The sequence below is a fragment of the Bubalus bubalis genome, chromosome 12 (genome assembly GCF_019923935.1).
Source record: "Bubalus bubalis isolate 160015118507 breed Murrah chromosome 12, NDDB_SH_1, whole genome shotgun sequence".
NCBI classification, from domain to species: Eukaryota; Metazoa; Chordata; class Mammalia; order Artiodactyla; family Bovidae; genus Bubalus; species Bubalus bubalis.
The window spans coordinates 37498710-37515865 of NC_059168.1; the positions used below are offsets into that span (position 1 = coordinate 37498710).

At 34.0% G+C, this 17156-nt stretch overlaps 1 protein-coding gene across 5 annotated transcripts in view; it reads right to left on the minus strand.

The window, feature by feature from the left end:
• Nucleotides 1–17156, minus strand: part of CCDC88A (coiled-coil domain containing 88A) — a 117921-nt gene that overhangs the window by 3433 nt on the left and 97332 nt on the right. Inside the window, exons 23-32 of one of the 5 annotated variants that reach the window (XM_025261046.3) lie at nucleotides 15503–15648; nucleotides 14287–14379; nucleotides 13956–14170; nucleotides 10441–10524; nucleotides 9272–9475; nucleotides 8605–8676; nucleotides 7555–7635; nucleotides 5140–5399; nucleotides 4479–4941; nucleotides 280–380 (exon numbers count right to left, since the gene is read on the minus strand). In XM_025261046.3, the coding sequence (XP_025116831.1) occupies nucleotides 316–380; nucleotides 4479–4941; nucleotides 5140–5399; nucleotides 7555–7635; nucleotides 8605–8676; nucleotides 9272–9475; nucleotides 10441–10524; nucleotides 13956–14170; nucleotides 14287–14379; nucleotides 15503–15648 (1683 nt within the window). In that variant the 3' untranslated portion in view covers nucleotides 280–315. Of the gene's footprint in view, nucleotides 1–279; nucleotides 381–1020; nucleotides 4942–5139; nucleotides 5400–7554; nucleotides 7636–8604; nucleotides 8677–9271; nucleotides 9476–10440; nucleotides 10525–13955; nucleotides 14171–14286; nucleotides 14380–15502; nucleotides 15649–17156 lie in introns of those variants that run through there. The other 4 variants (XM_025261047.3, XM_044925919.2, XM_044925918.2 and 1 more) reach the window with 4 other exon arrangements.

Here is a 17156-nt window from a genome sequence, read left to right on the forward strand (position 1 = left end):
ACTCCAGTATTCTTGCCTGGAAAATTCCATGGACAGAGGAGCCTGGTGGGCTACAGTCCATGGGGTCGCCAAGAGTCGGACACAACTGAGCGTGCACTGATGGCCAAAAGCTTTGAGGAATCACGTAATTTTGATTTACTAATCAGACAGACAGAAAATCATGAAATAAGCAAGCAATATTTACATCTGTTAATGCAATGTGCACTTGTTCTTATACTTAATGCAGTTAGTTTGTATAAATGAGATTAATCTCATTTACATTTTAAGCAAGAAACTCACCACTTGGCCCACATGTCATGTAGTGGGGTTATAGAATTAGGAGCTTTGTTGTTCCCTAGACCTGCTTTTTGAATTTCTGTTTTCTTGTACTTTGTCCACATCTGCAGGAGAAAAGCATTTCATGTTATTTAATGAAAAGCTAAACATACAATTCATGAAGATAAGAAACTAAAGAGCTCTCATTGTGTAGGGCAAAGAGAAAGAATCTAATTCTGGAAATGTTATTAATCTGATAGACATCTCTACTTAAAGACTGATTTACATGTTTTAAAAGCTATAAATAATAATGCCCTCTTGGTGTCTGATAGGTTTATGATGTTTATTTACTAAATGGTCACATATAGTTTTAAAGTAAAAAATAATCTTGCATGCAGCAGCAGAAACATCCACAATGAAATATTTGTATTGTTTACTAAGAAAACCAGGCCTTTGAGGCTTACTTTGTAGGAAAATATATCTACTTACATTGTTAGAGTTATAACTACTCTGGTCAAAGGGGACCGAAAGCCTAACATGAATTTACAATGCCACATAATACCCATAAGGGTATCATTTCTAGAAACCTAAGCCAGGAGTATGAAAGCTACTCAATTTCATCTAAAATTAGGGTACTAATACAGGCATACCTCGGAGATAATTGCAGGTTTGGTTCCAGACTACTATAATAAAGTGAATTTTGCAATAAAGCGAGTCACATGAATTTTTAGTTGCCCAATGCATGTAAATAACAATGTACATATCTTAAGTAAAAAATACTTTATTGCTAAAAAGAGCTATCCATTATCTGAGCCTTTAGCAAATCATAATTTTTTTTGCAATAGTAACATCAAAGATCACCGATCACCATAACAAATATAACAATAATGAGAAAGTTAGAAATATTCTGAGAACTCCCAAAATGTGACAGAGACATGAAGTGAGCAAATACTGTTGGAATAATGGCACTGATAGGCTTGTCTGACAGAACTGCCACAAACCTTCAGTTTGTTGGGAAAAAAACCCCACAGTATTTGTGAAGTGTAAGAAAGCACAATAAAACGAGGTATGCCTGTAATCCTCTGTGAAGTTGGAGAATATTTATGGAGCTGTCTCAAAAAAAATACAGTTATTCAACTGAGTCAGAGCTGCTTCACTTTGATGGGAAAACAATTTTTTTTTTTTTAATTGGGGCATCTTGTAAGATTTCATTTATAGAAGGTATTATGTTGATTTTTTTAAGAGTTTGGGAAACACTAGCTCTATACAATTTCTAAGGCTCTTACCACTGCTAAAAATGTGATTTCAAGTGCTATCAAGAAACACTGGTAAAATAGTGTTTTAAGGGAATTTTATGACCTTACACCTGGTGACAGTTTCTGGAGGAAATATCACCTATATTCTCTGACAGTCCTCCAGACACATGGACATGGTATGTATCTCTCTGTCTTACATGCACAACGTGTATGTTCTTTGGAAAACATGCTGTATATGTTACTACAGTCATCTGGGTTAGAAATGCTTCTTTCCTATAAGTCTAACATTGTAAAATAATCAGTGTTTACCATATAGTAGCATATGATTTCTCAATGTATTTTAATAAATAATCTTTTTAAAAAGTCTTATTATCAGGTTATGAAGAAAGAAAAGGGACACCAAAAATATTTGAAATGTTAGGACTAATTGTGAAATAAGCGACAAATGGATTGATGTTTTCATGTAGATAAAATATATTAAGTGGTACCAAAAATAAGAAAATTTCTGATTGTTTATTTGATGACCTGCACTGGAAGCATTTTTTTTTTTTTTAAGTAAAAGGCGAAAGATTTATTCGATCTGAAGTGAAACCAACACATTGGAAGCATTTTTAGTAAGAGCTGTTTGTGAGAAAAGAAGTATGGTCAAAGATATAAACAGAAGGGGCCTAGGCCTGAAATGATCTTGTGTAAGTACAAGAGAATAGGGTAATTTACAAAGGATACAAATTTCCTTCTTTTTGTTTCCTTTTTTTTTAAAAAAAAAAATGTTTGCCCGTGCTGTGTGGCTTGCAGGGTCTTAATTCTGTGACCAGGGATTGAACACAGGCCCTCAGCAGCGAAACCGCAGAGTCCTAACCACTGGACTGCCAGCGAATTCCCAGGTCACACATTTCATTAAGCAAAGATTCTTTAGAAACTTTCTCTGGCCCAATGAATAACAATAATAATTTACTATAACAACACGTGTAAAATAATAATTTTCTCCTTGTTTATCAAGTTACATTTCAAATCATTTTTTCTAGATGCCAGGCTGCATTACTGTCAGTGATATTTAGGCTGAATCAAGAGAGCAAAAACATTTCAGAGATAGAGCTAAGGTATACTTCTCCAGAAGTGAGTGAGTCAGGGTTATGGGTTTCTTGGGGCTTTCTTTTTTGTTGTTTTATTCTGGAAGTTAGAAACTCAATTTTGGCTGATTCTGTTTTAAAATGCTATGACCACAGGAAGATAATTTTAAAGTTTATGACATGAATCAGAGTTAGCAAATATTTTCTCTATCTTTTATGATTATTTTTTAGCTAAGAGGGTGCAATTATTCTTAGTTTTAAAATTTGTTCTACTAGAAACATGTCTGTTTGTTTATATGGTTATAAACACTAATTTTACATTTTATTTTAGCACAATGTACTCATTTTAGAAAATTCTGTGTTTAGGACATATGTAACTTAGAATAAATTATAGAATTATTTAAGTAACAATCTTCACCACTCAGTAAACTTGCTACCCTTTTAAAAGAGAAGTAAAAATGCAAATTTCTCACACATTGAGTATGATTTGCTTTATTTCTCTTTGATTCTACAGTAAAAAAAAAAAAAACCCTGAAAAAACTACTGTGTTAACTGATTCCAAGTAAAAAAGTCATCCTGAAAGAAAGATAGTACTTGAACTCTTCTGTTTATCAAATGAAGAAAAGTGCAGGGAAGAAATAGAATATAAATGCACCTAGTCACTGTATAAGTCACATTTAAATTCAATGGTTTTTTTTTTAATTACACTAAATTTATGAGTATTAACATTTTAAATTTGAACAATTTTATAAATATGGGCAGTAGTTAATATTTTTTATGTAAAGTGTTGACTTATTAACTATTTCTTTGAAAATAAAACAGGGCAGAAGGCAAAATTAAATGGGAAAAGAAAATGACATCTTTTTAACATATTTTCCTTACTAATACTGTACATGTACAATATGAATTGCACGTTTTGGGGAAAAAAAGGAAAGGACAAGAGGGAGGGACAGAAGGAAAGGGGAGCAAAAGGGACAATGAGCATTCTTTTTTGGAATCAACAAATGTGACTTGGAAATGCCTTCTTAGTAATTATAGCATGCAGCCATTTTAACATGCTTCCAGGTATCAAAGTAACAATCTCTTATTGGGGACAAGAAATGTGAAAGAGGAGCATGTATTGCTAAGGTTCTTGAAGTCATGCAGAAAATGTACAATGTAATTAATAGTTCATGCAGGCTTTGCTGTGGTTACATAATCATATTTATATACATGCCACAATGTACACTTGAACACTATGCCACAACTTAAAAATAAAAACATAAACCTAGTCAAATGATTCTTTTCAACAACAGCTCTTCAAATCAGATTAGAGAAGCATAGTGTGTATCAAATGACATCAGTATTCTATTGTGCAGGTTTGATCATACACAACCATATTCATACCAAACTGTTTGATTATCCTCAGAAACCAACAATGCAGCTTCTGTGTCATCAGCATAGAGGCATGCAGGAGTGGTAAGATTACTATTGTCTACAGAGGATTGTGGATTAATGCTACTGTGGCTCTGATGATCAGAAAACTGCTCATTATCTTTCTGAGCAGTTTTTTCCAAAGAAGCAGAAGCCTGGTCAGTTACTCTGGTGACTGGTCTGGGAGGTAACCCACTTATATTACTAACTAATTCTGTATTCAGGGATAAAAATGGCTGAGCTGGATAAGCCACAGTAAAGGATTCTAGGCTATCTGTAGCTGATCTTCCAAATGCATCATTAGACATATTAATCATGGCAAAAGTTTGATTTAGAAGATGTGACCTTTCAGTTCTTGAGTTCCTGGCCTGGGTATGTGGAGACTGGGGCTTGTCTGTAGCTAGGTAATTTTGTGCTTGAGAACCTAGAGCGGATGTCGGACTGTGAAGTGTATGAGAGGACCCCTGGTGTGAACAGTACTCACTAGATGTTGCAGTGGCGCTGCTATCAGCAGTAGCTGGTGGAGAATCAACTGACACAGGCAGTCTACTGTCCTTGGTCAGAAAGTCATGGATGCTTGTCCTTCGAGTAGTTCCTTCGGCAGTAGAGATAACACTGCTTGCACGAGGTAAAGTGGCATAGGGATTACTATCTTTTGATTGTCGTGACAGAGAAGTTTCTTTTATTAATTTTATCTTTCCTTGAGCGCCTCGTGTAGGCTTTCCTGAAGAGCTCATGAAACAGGTATCTTCAGCCTTTTGAGGACCAGATCTCACAAACTGTTCAGGCTTAGTTGTCCGTCTATCATGGAAGTCTCCTGGAGTTTTTCCACTTACTGACCTGGCCAGACCACAGCTAACTGGTTTGTTTTTTCCCAAAAAGTCAGAAGAGACAGACAAACTTTTCATTACTTCATCTAAAAGATTCTCTTGACTTGAGGGCTTTAGCTGTTAAAAAAAAAAAATCAAAGCAGATTAGTGAATACCGCCATACTTTTGCTTTCCTGATATGGCAGACTATAAAAAGTTGCTAATGTCTCTAAACACTCCTTAACTTAAAAAAAAAAAAAAAGGCTCTAAAGTTCAACCATAGAAATTTAACTTACAGTGTCCATATAAATTAAGGTCACCATAGATTAAACCAACCTGCATTGAGGTAAGCTTGTTGCTTTCTTCCAAAAACTGTTGTAGAGTAACAACTTCACTTCCAGGGGAACCAGTTTTGATCTTATGATGTGCCCGACTCTCTAGTGTTCTGTGCTGGAGCACTGGACTTGATCTGGTCTGTCTTTTCAAGTACTGGATTGGACTGCTACCACTGCTGGACCATGCCTCATGCTCATGAAGCAGGCTAAATTCTCCACTGCTGTGGCTTTGTGGCCTGCTCTGGATATTAACTGCACCTGCTTTAAGAGTAAATGGTGTGTTAAAAGTTAAATAATAGACACAAGATTAACACTATGTAAGTACTGATAATTTATTGACTGGATTCTTATGAATAGCCAAAATGACTTTCAAAGCTTTATTCAGAAATACTTAGTAAATAAACTATGTTAATCTTTCATCAGTCTACCATAGCATGCTTCCTTATTTGTCACGATGACAAATATTGTAAGCTCCACAAGGGCAAACACTTGCCTTCACCACCAGACCCAGAACCTAAACATACACATCAGGCACTCAATACATTTCATGAGTAAATGAATCAATAAACAAGGCAGTAATACATTTTTAAAAATTCAGGTTAAAAAACTGTAAAACACCTTATAATTGTTAAAAAAACATCTGTTGTTGTTTTAGTCAGGAAGTCACGTCTGACTCTTTTGTGACCCCATGGACTGTAGCCCACCAGGTTCCTCTCTCCATGGGGTTTCCCAGGCAAGAATTCTGAAGTGGGCTGCCATTTCGTTCTCTAGGGGATCTTCTTGACCCTTAGATCTCCTGCATTGGCAGGCGGATTCTTTACCACTGAGCCACCAGGGAAGCCCAAAATATGGTTATATGAATTTTAAATTGAGAATGTTAAAACCAAACACTAATAATTCTAATTCTTTGACTTTCTATGAAGTCTATGTTCCTTATTTGAAGGCTTCTCTGTTCATTCTAAATGAATAACCTTAAAGAGTGTGATAACCTAGAGGGGTGGAAGGTGGAAGGGAGATTCAAGAGGGAGGGAACAAACATATGTCTATCTATGGCTGATTCATGCTGATGTATGGCAGAAACCAACACAACACTGTAAAGCCATTATCCTCCAACTAACAATAAAAAATAAGTAAAAAAATTATCTTAAGAAAATTTTTTTTAATTTAAATAGCAAGCATCTAAGGAAAGTCAAATGGAGACACGACATAATTAACTTAGAAAATTCCAGTAAAAATCAAGTATGTAGTATCTCATTCTTTATTTAATGTCTGAAAAATCTGATTCTCCCTGCTTTCCACTGTCAGTATATAATAGCTTTAAAGACTCAGTTGAGGCTGTACAGTGATAAAGAATGCAAATTACTAGTTCTGGAAAAAAGCTCCCCAAAGTTTATGCTATTCCTTAAAAGTACTTATTCATTTTGATCAATCGCAAACTGTGTAGAAGCATCAAGATGGAAAACGCAACTTTCCACGGTTTCCTAATCACAGAGAATAAAGTGGGTCATGAAAGATTTTGGCTCAAACTATGTAACATTTTGTAGGAAAAAAATTTTCAAATCAGAAAAGGCTTCTTCACACTTCAGGTAATATTTTTCTAAAGGATATAAGAACATGATTATAAACATGAAAAAATAATCACTTGAAATCAGATTTTCAGATCATTGCAACAAGTATTAAAATTATAACTGAGACAAAATTATTCTATAATACAGAAAAGCAATAGAACAAATGCACTCATTATAATTTAACAATTCTGTTCTGTAGAAAATAACTACTTTAACAAACTTTTATAATCTATTAAATAATTCCAGAATTTGAGTAGGCAGTATACCTTTAAGAAAAAAGGTATCAGTTGATACTTCCAGACATTCACATAAAATTTCAGCTTGGAATGCACATTAAAAAGGTATCTTGAACTAATTTTTTCTTTATATGAGATATATGCATCCATTTGGCACTTGTTACACTCACACAAACACAATTGTCTTCTCAAATTAAAAAAATATATTCCTCCTTATTTCGTGGATAAACAAAGCTAAAAGTATTTCTAAAACACTTTCTGTGAGTTCAGTGTACAAATACATGAGAAAATTAAGGCCAACCATTTTCATGACAAAGACAAAATGTAAGAAAGTAAGAACTTACAGATACTTTTGAAATAGAAAGATAACAAGAAAAAGATTTTACCTGTGAAGATGAAAAATGGAAACTAAAATAACTGCTCCTGTTTTTACATTTGCACACATTGAAATACATTTGTATTACAATGTGAAAAGCATAAAATATTCCAAGGAACTATGTTCCCAACACAGATGATTTGGATTTCATTTTACCCAGAAACTTAATCAATTTCCCACTTTTTCACAAATCTAGAAATGGATGGAGCATATTAGTAAATTTACCTACAGCATACCTTTGACTTCATGGAGTGAAGCATTATTATTGCTATTGCTAGTGGATGTTCTGCCACTATCAAGGCTGGCTGGTCTCGAAGCTAAATGAAAAAATCAGGAGACAGTGATAAAACTTGCAGCTGAAGACACTGAACTTTACATTCTGATTACAGAATGCTTTGAGGAAGCAATCATGCATACTTTCACAGACTGAGCATGCCCACAGAGAGTTGAGTCTTATAGATTAGCGAGCAAAGGCATTTCCAGATAGTTCAGTTAAACAATTGAGAACAGGACACTTCTGAGACAACAGCTGAGATTCAAACAAAAGAAGATAAAGTGAATAATACATTTGGAAATGGATTTCTAGACAGATACCAGGACTGTTGTAGTTGAACAGAATGACATGTCCCCAAAGGAAAAAAAAAAAAAGCTAGTGATTAGGTCACAAAAGATCAGACAAGGAACCCTGCACATTGCAGAGATGCCACGAACAGGAGGAATATGAGCATCTGCAGAGTTAATGTCTTGTATTCCTATCCATACAAGGGAAACAACTGCACCGTTAACACGGCCCCACCCTGCTTCCTAAAATCCTGCTCACATATGAAATTTCTTTAACGTATTTCTTTACATATTAAATTCATTCCTTTTCCATTTTTTTTTTTTGGTTAATAATTTAGTTTGGTAAGAGAAGACGTTCCAGTCAGAAACTAAAAACTGAAATGCTCAACACTGCAGCGGTTTCTTAGAGTATTTTTAAAATGAAATATGAAATTATCTCTAATAACTTTATGCCAAAATGGCAACAAAATTACCTTTAAGCATTGTGTAGACATACTTTATATATGACCTTGACTAAAGTAGAGACAGACTATTTAGATGAAGTAATAACCTTATAAAAGGAAAAAGGGAGTATTAGGTTTGAAGAAATGGCAGAAGGAGCTATGAGATGCAGGTTAGAGAAAACATGCTTGCTGGCAATGCCACATTCATGAGGTCAATGCAAGAGTCTTAGCATTCTCATTCTGTATGTAATATGTACTTGCTAAATAAAGTTCATATCTTACCATGAACTCTTGATCCCGTACTAGAATCATCACTAATACCTTGTGGACTTACGTCTTCAAAGGATGTAGTATCTACGTAAAATAGTAGAATGGATATAAAATTTTTTTAACAAAAAAATTTGTAACATTTTATTTATGCAGAATATGGAAATTCTTTTTTAATCATGTACAGTGCATCTTGATTTAACATATTTCATATACTCAATCAGAAACTGGAATAGGAGTAAGAAACAGAATAACTCTGATGTGAGTTGACTTGCTTAAGGAAAATACCAGAAGCACTGAAACAACCTCCCTGTGACCCTGCAAAGTGAAGCAAGAGCCTGGGTTGTTCTATGTGGTTCCCTGATGTTGTTGTGTTTCTAGGTTTTTTGTTTGTTTGTTTTAAAGCTTCTATCACTCTCTCCTTTTCTTTCTGTTACTTGGTTTACATTTCCATTTCTTGTTAGTTCATTAGCTGTTTGTTATGAAAGACCTAGGAAAGATGTAGTTATCTGTATGATGTTTTAAATTTTTGAAATGATTTGAAAATTCTCTCAGATTAAATCCAGACTGTTTTGATAATTATTTCAGGTTGCTGCTGTCAAAAAAAGTAAACACTGAAAGTCAAATAAAAATTCCTGTTGCCAACAGTTACACCACAGTGCAAATAGCAGACGGCCTATACCTTTATTATTAACCAACTGCTTGGATCTGAAGCCTGTAGAAGAGTTGACAGTTGAAAAGTTGATGGCTGTAGTAGAGAAGGCCATAGCTCCCAATTCTTTTCTCCTTTTACCCGTTGAAATATCATCAGGAACCTCCAAATTCTCAGTACTACCTGTCCACTGTCCTCCTGCTAGGACCATGGACTGCACCAGGTCATTCATGGCTGGGATGCAAATGAAAGCAAATGAATCAGCATGGTTAATGTACTTGCTCTTATTTCTATTTTGTATTGATTATTGTCTATGGATTAATGCAAGTGAAATAAAAAACTAACCACAAGGTCATTTGAATTATGACATGCATTTAGCTGTATGAAATGAGGAGGCCAAAGCTTGATAAACTTCAGTAAATAATTTTATCACCCTCCACCCCCTTTAGAGGTAGGAAAAGGAATTTTACTCTGTACAACTGCCTTTTGAGCAGTGATGTGCAATATAATTAGAAGCCTTCAAAATGTGGTTTTGTGGTGACAAAAATGAAATGAATAAAGGTAAGATGGAGAGCAATTCTTTACAGCATCACTACTGAAAATGATAAAGAGTCCTTGGTCAGAGCAGGTTACTGAAGAAATTATTCATTTTATGAATCAAATAAGTATACCACTCAATAAAAACCTGAAAGAGAGGATATCCAGTGACATTTAATGCGATTAATTACCCATTCCACTTAAAAAAAGAAAAACCAGAGTATCAGTATATAAAGAATGACAAACATTTTCAAGGATTACAGGCCATTTTATTTATTTATTTAATCCTAGTTCATTAAGAAAATAAATACCTAATGCTAAAGGTTTTGTTATATTTTCTTTAAGCAAATTTCTTTGGGAAGAAATCTTTATGGCATATAAAATTAAAGTTTTTTTCTGCCAACTTTTAGAAAGCACTGGAAATTTATAAGTATATTACATGTATGACTAAACATATGCATGTATATGTATAAATGAACATACATATAATGCAGATTCAGTGCCAGTTTTGAAAAAAAAAATTCTTCCAGCTCCATGGGTTACAGGAAGACTGCACTTTGCAAAATAAGAAAATTGGCACAGTCCAGAAAATGGTTAGTGAAAATTAGTAATGGAAGCCAGTGTAGTCATTTGAAAGAAGCTGAACTGTCATAAAGTCTTACACATGGAACGACGGTAGCAGGCCTTCATTTTGTCTTTATCCTTCGGTCTGTTCCTCAAAAAGGGCAGTCTTTTCAGTGCAACCACTTTAATGTCAGAGCATGAGAAAAAACAGAAACAGAAAAATGAAAGAAAAAAGGGAGAAGAACAGATGGGAGTTAAATGTTGAAATTAAGGACAGAAATGAATGTCTGAGTTTCAGCTATGTAAGCTACACTAAAGCTATTATTCTCGTGCTGCTGAGTGATTATGAAATATGAAATATGTACTTTGATACTTTAAAATACTTGGGAAAGCACTGAAGACAATGATGAAAAACATATACTTAGAAAACCTGGACTGACTAAAGTCCTATAAATACAGGAAATGATAAGAACTACTTACTGAAGGAACAATTTTTCTAGTTAAGTTGTAAAGATAGATAGACCTATATTACTAGGGCGACTCTTGGTGGACCAGGGAGCGTACGTGATGAAAATGTACAAGGCTTTTCACGCCTCTGTTTTAACTTTGTTTTCTGTCATGCCAAGTAGCATGTGGATCTTCATTCCCCAACCAAGGATCGCACCTGTGCCGCCTACAGTGGAAGCACATGGAGTCTGAACCACTGGACCACCAGGAAGTCCCCATTTTCTTTAACTTTTTAAATTATAAGGTTTTATTTTGGAAAAAAATTATTTAGGAAAATGTACATCCTGTATTTTAGCAAAATACCTCAACAAAAACTAAGGTGTTCCAGGATGTTTAAAATAACCTAAAGAAACTTTTAAAACTCTCATTATTTCTTTAAATGTTAACAAAGAAAATAGGAAACTACTTCTTGGTTTAAACTGAACTCTGATGCATTATTTAGAAGCACCACAGAAATATATATTCTTCTAAGACAAATCTTTCAAAAGATGGCATGAGCAATTATATTAATTTCATTTTGCAAAAGGTTCGCTGGAAGAAAAAACAAAAGTATTTTGATAGTAGCTTTTAAGCTCTGATAGCCTAAAAAATAAGGAGGCATCCTAAAAAGCAAGCAAAAATGATAGGAAATTATGTATTTATAACATTTCTAGATATTTTGAAGGGCTTTGGGAGTCAGTTTATTTAAAACAATCATAGCACGACACAGGGAAATTATCAATATATGAATGAAAATTAGGATTATAACTACACTAGGAGTCATTAACATAAAAGTTTAAATGTTCACTAGAGTAACATTCTTAAGCTATACTTTAATAAGATTTTAATGGAAAATATTATTATACCTCTTTGGAGCTGCAATTTAAGAGGCAGGGAAAAAACTCACATTAAGATTTAAAAGCATATTGCATACAGCCTTAATAACTATGCTCTTTCTTATGGTTTGCTCTTATCTTATAAATAATAATAAGCTCTTTTGACAAACTGACAAGTATCACTCATTAAGGAGAATGCAGACATACAGCTTTTTAACTTACTTATTTGATTGCTATTAAGAATAGTCATGACTCATTTAAACTTTCTGTTTCTGGCTCGGAAAACACAGCTGTTTTCAATGATTAAAAAGAAATGAACTGAAAGCAATGTAAAAATGGACACTTAGCTAAAACAAAGCTGAATGGTTGCAACATGCACATGTCTTGTTTAGATACTTTCTTTTTCTGTTTTCAACTGTTTTCCATGGACTGCTTTACTGACAGACACTCTTCCAAAATGGAAAGGATAAGAGGAGTTTTATATTTGCCAGTGGTGGAAAGTGATCATTCTTATGGCAATTAGTTTGTAGACATACAATGTTCGCTTCCCAAACTATATTGAAATTATGGGAACATTAGAATGGTAGGGTTTTCTGCTTATTTTTAAAATTCTAAAACTGAATAACTGCTGGAAAGAAGAGTATTACTTCCTTCTGATTTTTACTCTGGATGTTTCCAGCATAGAGTATGAAGGAATGACAGACTGAGAATTTAAAACAAGATGACCTTAAAAAAGACTGTTGTACCTTTCTTGTATTTATTCTCCTACTTGAATTATCTTCCTTTAATTAAAAAAATTATATATACCCATGACCATTTCTCATTAAATCAGATGCCAGATATTTTATATCCAAAGATAGTAGATAAAATTGAATCATCTGGCACCTTTTTAGGGAAAACTTGATAATCTCTCTACAATACTAGGAGGTTTCATGTAGGTTTGGCTAACCAGACTAATCTTATGAGAACAGATAGAACTAAACCACTTTCTTATAACACAAACATGTTTGTATGTGTGCATGTATGAATATGGTACTCATGTACGTGTATGATTTTTTGTTGCTTACTTGTGGATTCTAGGTCTTAGGGTGCTATAGTTGCATTCTTAAATACAGCCTATAATGAATGTCTAATCTCTTACACTCTAAAACGCTGTCTTTTCAGAGATAATTCCCCTGAGGACAAAACCATGTCTATACAGTTTTTTGAGTGTTTTGAGAGCTGCCCATACAGAGTCTATCCCTGGGAGAAGTAGTGGCTGCTTTTGCCTGCTATTTACTTCTGAAGAGTAATATTGAAATGTATATATTAATACATACAAATGTATACATATATATAGTATCTATCTTGTACATATGTCTTATGTATAAACATACACACATATATATGCTTTTAAATTTAGTGATTCTGGTGAGGGTGTGAGTAGATTCAAAATATCCTGTTTACATATGTTATAAGAACATTGCTAGTAGTCAAATTCTCCTATATCTTCAAAAGGCCTACCACTGGATTCTTTTCTCTTAAAATATTCTTCTTTAGGCTTTTCTTTGCTCTTAATGTTTAGCTAAACACACTAGTAATGAAATCAAGAGAGTATTAATTGTGGAAGTCATATGATATTACACTTCAACATTTGTAATTAAAAAAATTAAATCACAAGTTTATACAAAAACTTGTATCTCCAAATCCATTTTAACTGAACCTTTACCAAGCAATCCCTCAATAACTTTTATAACCTTCAATTATTTCTAAATCATTGAAAAACATTCTCTTCCAATTCATAGCTATTTTTCTTTGCTTCCTCCCCCTCAATGTAACTTTTTTCCAATTTGATACCTTCAAAGTATGATTAAAACCTCATTCTAAAAAGCCTTATTACTCTATTTAGTTACAAATAATTATGAAAATGAAATCTTATGAATATTTCTCAGTTGCTCCTCATAATTGCCCTGTGAAGTAGGACACAAAAGTAAAAGTCTTGCCCACATTAACAGAACTAGCAAGTGGCAGGGGTATTCTGGCTCTCATTTCACTGTTCTTTCTATACTATTTTACCTTCCTGGTCAAATGATGGTATCTCTTTGTATTTCTCTAAATACACAATAAAGAAAATCACGTGGCTATGCAGTACTGCAGTATGCAATGAATTTTAAAATCATATGAAGTTAAAAAGAAATGCATTCATCAGACATTATCCCAAAGGACTATGGAAGCTATTTAAAAGAAATCTTTAGTAAGGAGTCTAAATCAATTCTAGAGATCACAAATGTTTAAAGAGTTTAAGCACTCACTGCTGCTTTTCTTGGTCCCCAAAGTTTGGCCATCTTCTAAAGAGTTTGAACCTACTGAAGAACTATCTTGACTATCTTGATGGGGGAGTTGAAGAAATCCTTCACTGGAGTCTGAGCGGGTTGGTGTTAAAGTTAGTGATTTCTGTCGTTCCCGATTAACGTCTTTCTTAGACTTTATCAATTTTCTCATTTTTAGAGTAATCCAGTTGCCTCTCCTAATAAAGTAATTTTTAAAAGTCTTATCAGTTTAAAATTCAGCATACAAATCCCTCTCAAAATCAGAATCTTTTTTCCCTCAAAAGGAAAAAAAAAACCAACTGCATAATAGTACCTTCTAGGAGGAGATGGGTCATAAAATTTGTATTGATCCATAATTTTCTCTTCTAATTTCTCCTTTTGTCGTCTTAATTCATTTAACTTATCACTATAAAAATAAAGTTACATTTAGGACATAATATTTTGTACAGTTATGAATATTATTTGGTTTCTATAATCTAACTTCTCCCCAAAACACAAAGAAATACAGATACCATAGTTCACAACTAAGAATTTAATAGGCAGTAACAACAGAACTGTTTTCAAGTTTTTCATTGTCTTTTAATTTACAACTTACTTAAATAAAAGGATATAGGACTTAGAATCTCAATTTTCAACAGGATTTATTTGTCTGAAGGAAATCATCTATATTACAATATTATCATGACAAAAGAATTCTCTCAACATCTTTCTAAAGTTATTAAACAACATTATATGCATAAATACACTAGCTTCACCACAATTTACTAATAATCAAGCTTTGTCGATTGTTTCACATCTCTCTTGTACTTGATCTTAACTACCACTGCTTGTGAATTGTTTTTCACTAGATTACTGCAACAACCTTAAAACATATTCCTTGTCTCTAATTCTTAGAACCTCCAATCTATACTCTCATGTCATCAGTGATTTAAACAAAGAGCACAAATCTGATCATATTACTGCCCTGCTCAAATTTTTCAGCAAGTTCTCTGTACAGCAAAGAAAAAGTGGCTTTGTAAAGTGGCTCCTGAGTGTTTAGCCACTTCTCTGCTACACCTCCTTCCACAATTTTGCTCTAGTATGAGCAATTAACTTTTAAACCATATATCATAATCATAATACAGTTTCATTACACCTCTTTGTCTCTGCATTTGCTGCTCTCTTGGCCTGTTATGCCTCCTTAGGCAAAATCCTACTGAATCTTTAAGTCTCAGCTCAATCATCTTTAGAAAGTCCAGCTTCTCTTGCAAGCTAAGGTACTTCTGCCCCTCTATCTGCTGTATTTCTATGGCTTCCTATAACATACCTTCATTACAGAAATTATTTTTACTTCTTGTTTTATATTAATAGATCATTAAGAGCTGGATCTATATGTTTTCATTTTAGTATTTCTGGTTATTAGCATACTGCCCAGAACATAACCATTAAAATATACTGAAATAATAATGTTGAAAATTAGGAAAATTTAGCATTGCATTTTCTCTGCCACCTGAGTAATATTTCAGAGTGAAAAATTATTTGGTACCTACATGTACTGTCTTTGTTCAACATGGAAAAGATCCTTGCTTTCCATATTCTGCTCCAATAGTGTTCTGTTCTGTAGCATTAATGTCTGAATTTGATCTAGTAGATGTCGATTTTCTTCTTCTAAATTTCCTTTAAGTTGGCTTAGCAACTGTTTTAAACACAAACATTTATTTTTAAAAATACCAACATTTACATTTGACACAAATCCCCCAAAGCATCTGAAAAATATAAGGTACTTCACAAAGTTTTAAGTCTTCTGCCAGTGAACAATCAGATAGATGGTTGTCCTTTAATTAGAATTAGTGATTATTTTAGTAATAATGACATCTAAACTACTGGGTTATGTGCTAGACATTTATGTTTTCTTAATTCTCAGGAACACTGGGCTTAACATATAGTAAGCTATCTATTTCCAAAATCACTGCTGTCTTTACAACTGTTTTGACTTAAGAGTTCAAAGCTAGATACATATCTCTGGCCTTCTGTTTAAATAGCTATAAAATGCTAAACAAATTAGTAATTCTCTAAATTTTAACTACTCCACCCATCTATAAACTGAAGACAACAACTCTCATCCCTCAAGACTGTTGCAAGGATTAAATAATATATGCGAAGTAGCTGGTGTCATGCCTATGACACACAGTAGGTACTTTATGTACCACATTCTTCCTCTAACCATTGTTGTCAAGAAACCTCAAAAGTTTGTGTATAATTTTTATGGCTTGAACCAAGGGAGTCAGGTAATATTGTAAATGGGTGGTCATATTAACTGATTATTACTGGCAGTCAGGCTCCCAGCATGATTGAGCTGCTTCTCTGTAGTTAGCAGAAACTAGAAATATGTCTCAGGCCAGAGGTTCCAGCAGAAGTCAGAAAGCCCAAAGCAATGATTGTCAAAATTTAATATCACTTGTAGAATATATTTTTATAATCAAGATTTTTGAGTTCTAGCATTAGAATTCAGCAAGTCTGGATTTTTTTTTAGAGCTCTGTATTTTTTTTTAAAAAGCCAACAACAACCCCTTCTCAAAAAAAAAAAAAAAGACAAAAACCTGAAAACTTTCAGAAGGTAGAAATAAGCAAATAGTATAATACTATGAATATACATAAATAGCCATCTAGATCTAACAACTGTCAATACTGTGCTGTTTTATTTATCTATATGTTGTTAAATTGAAACGTAACACATGTGGTAGATTCACTGCAAAATTGAATGCAGTTTTCCTCCCTGTACCCTCTTGTGCTGTGACTTCTTACTTTTCCTATCAAGAAGCGAAATCTATTAATACTTCATCTCTTCTTGACCCGGGAATCCCTTTGGCTAAGGGAAGGAGGCAGAAGTGATGGTGTGACAGTTCCAAGCCCAGGCCTCAAGAGGCTTATGTGTTTCCACTCAGGCTCCTGGAATCCTCTTGAAGGATGAGAGACCACACATGGCACAGAAAAGTTACACCAGCTGGGGCCACCTTAGACCAGCCAGCTCGCAAGGCGCATGCTCGCTCACTGCAGATACATGAGCAAGCCCTACTAAGATCTACTGATCCTGGACCACACATCAATGCAGACCAGCACATCTGCTCAGCTGACCCAGAGACTCAAGAGCAAAAGTAAATGTTTAGTCTCTTACCACTGAGGTTCTATGTTTCTTACACAGCA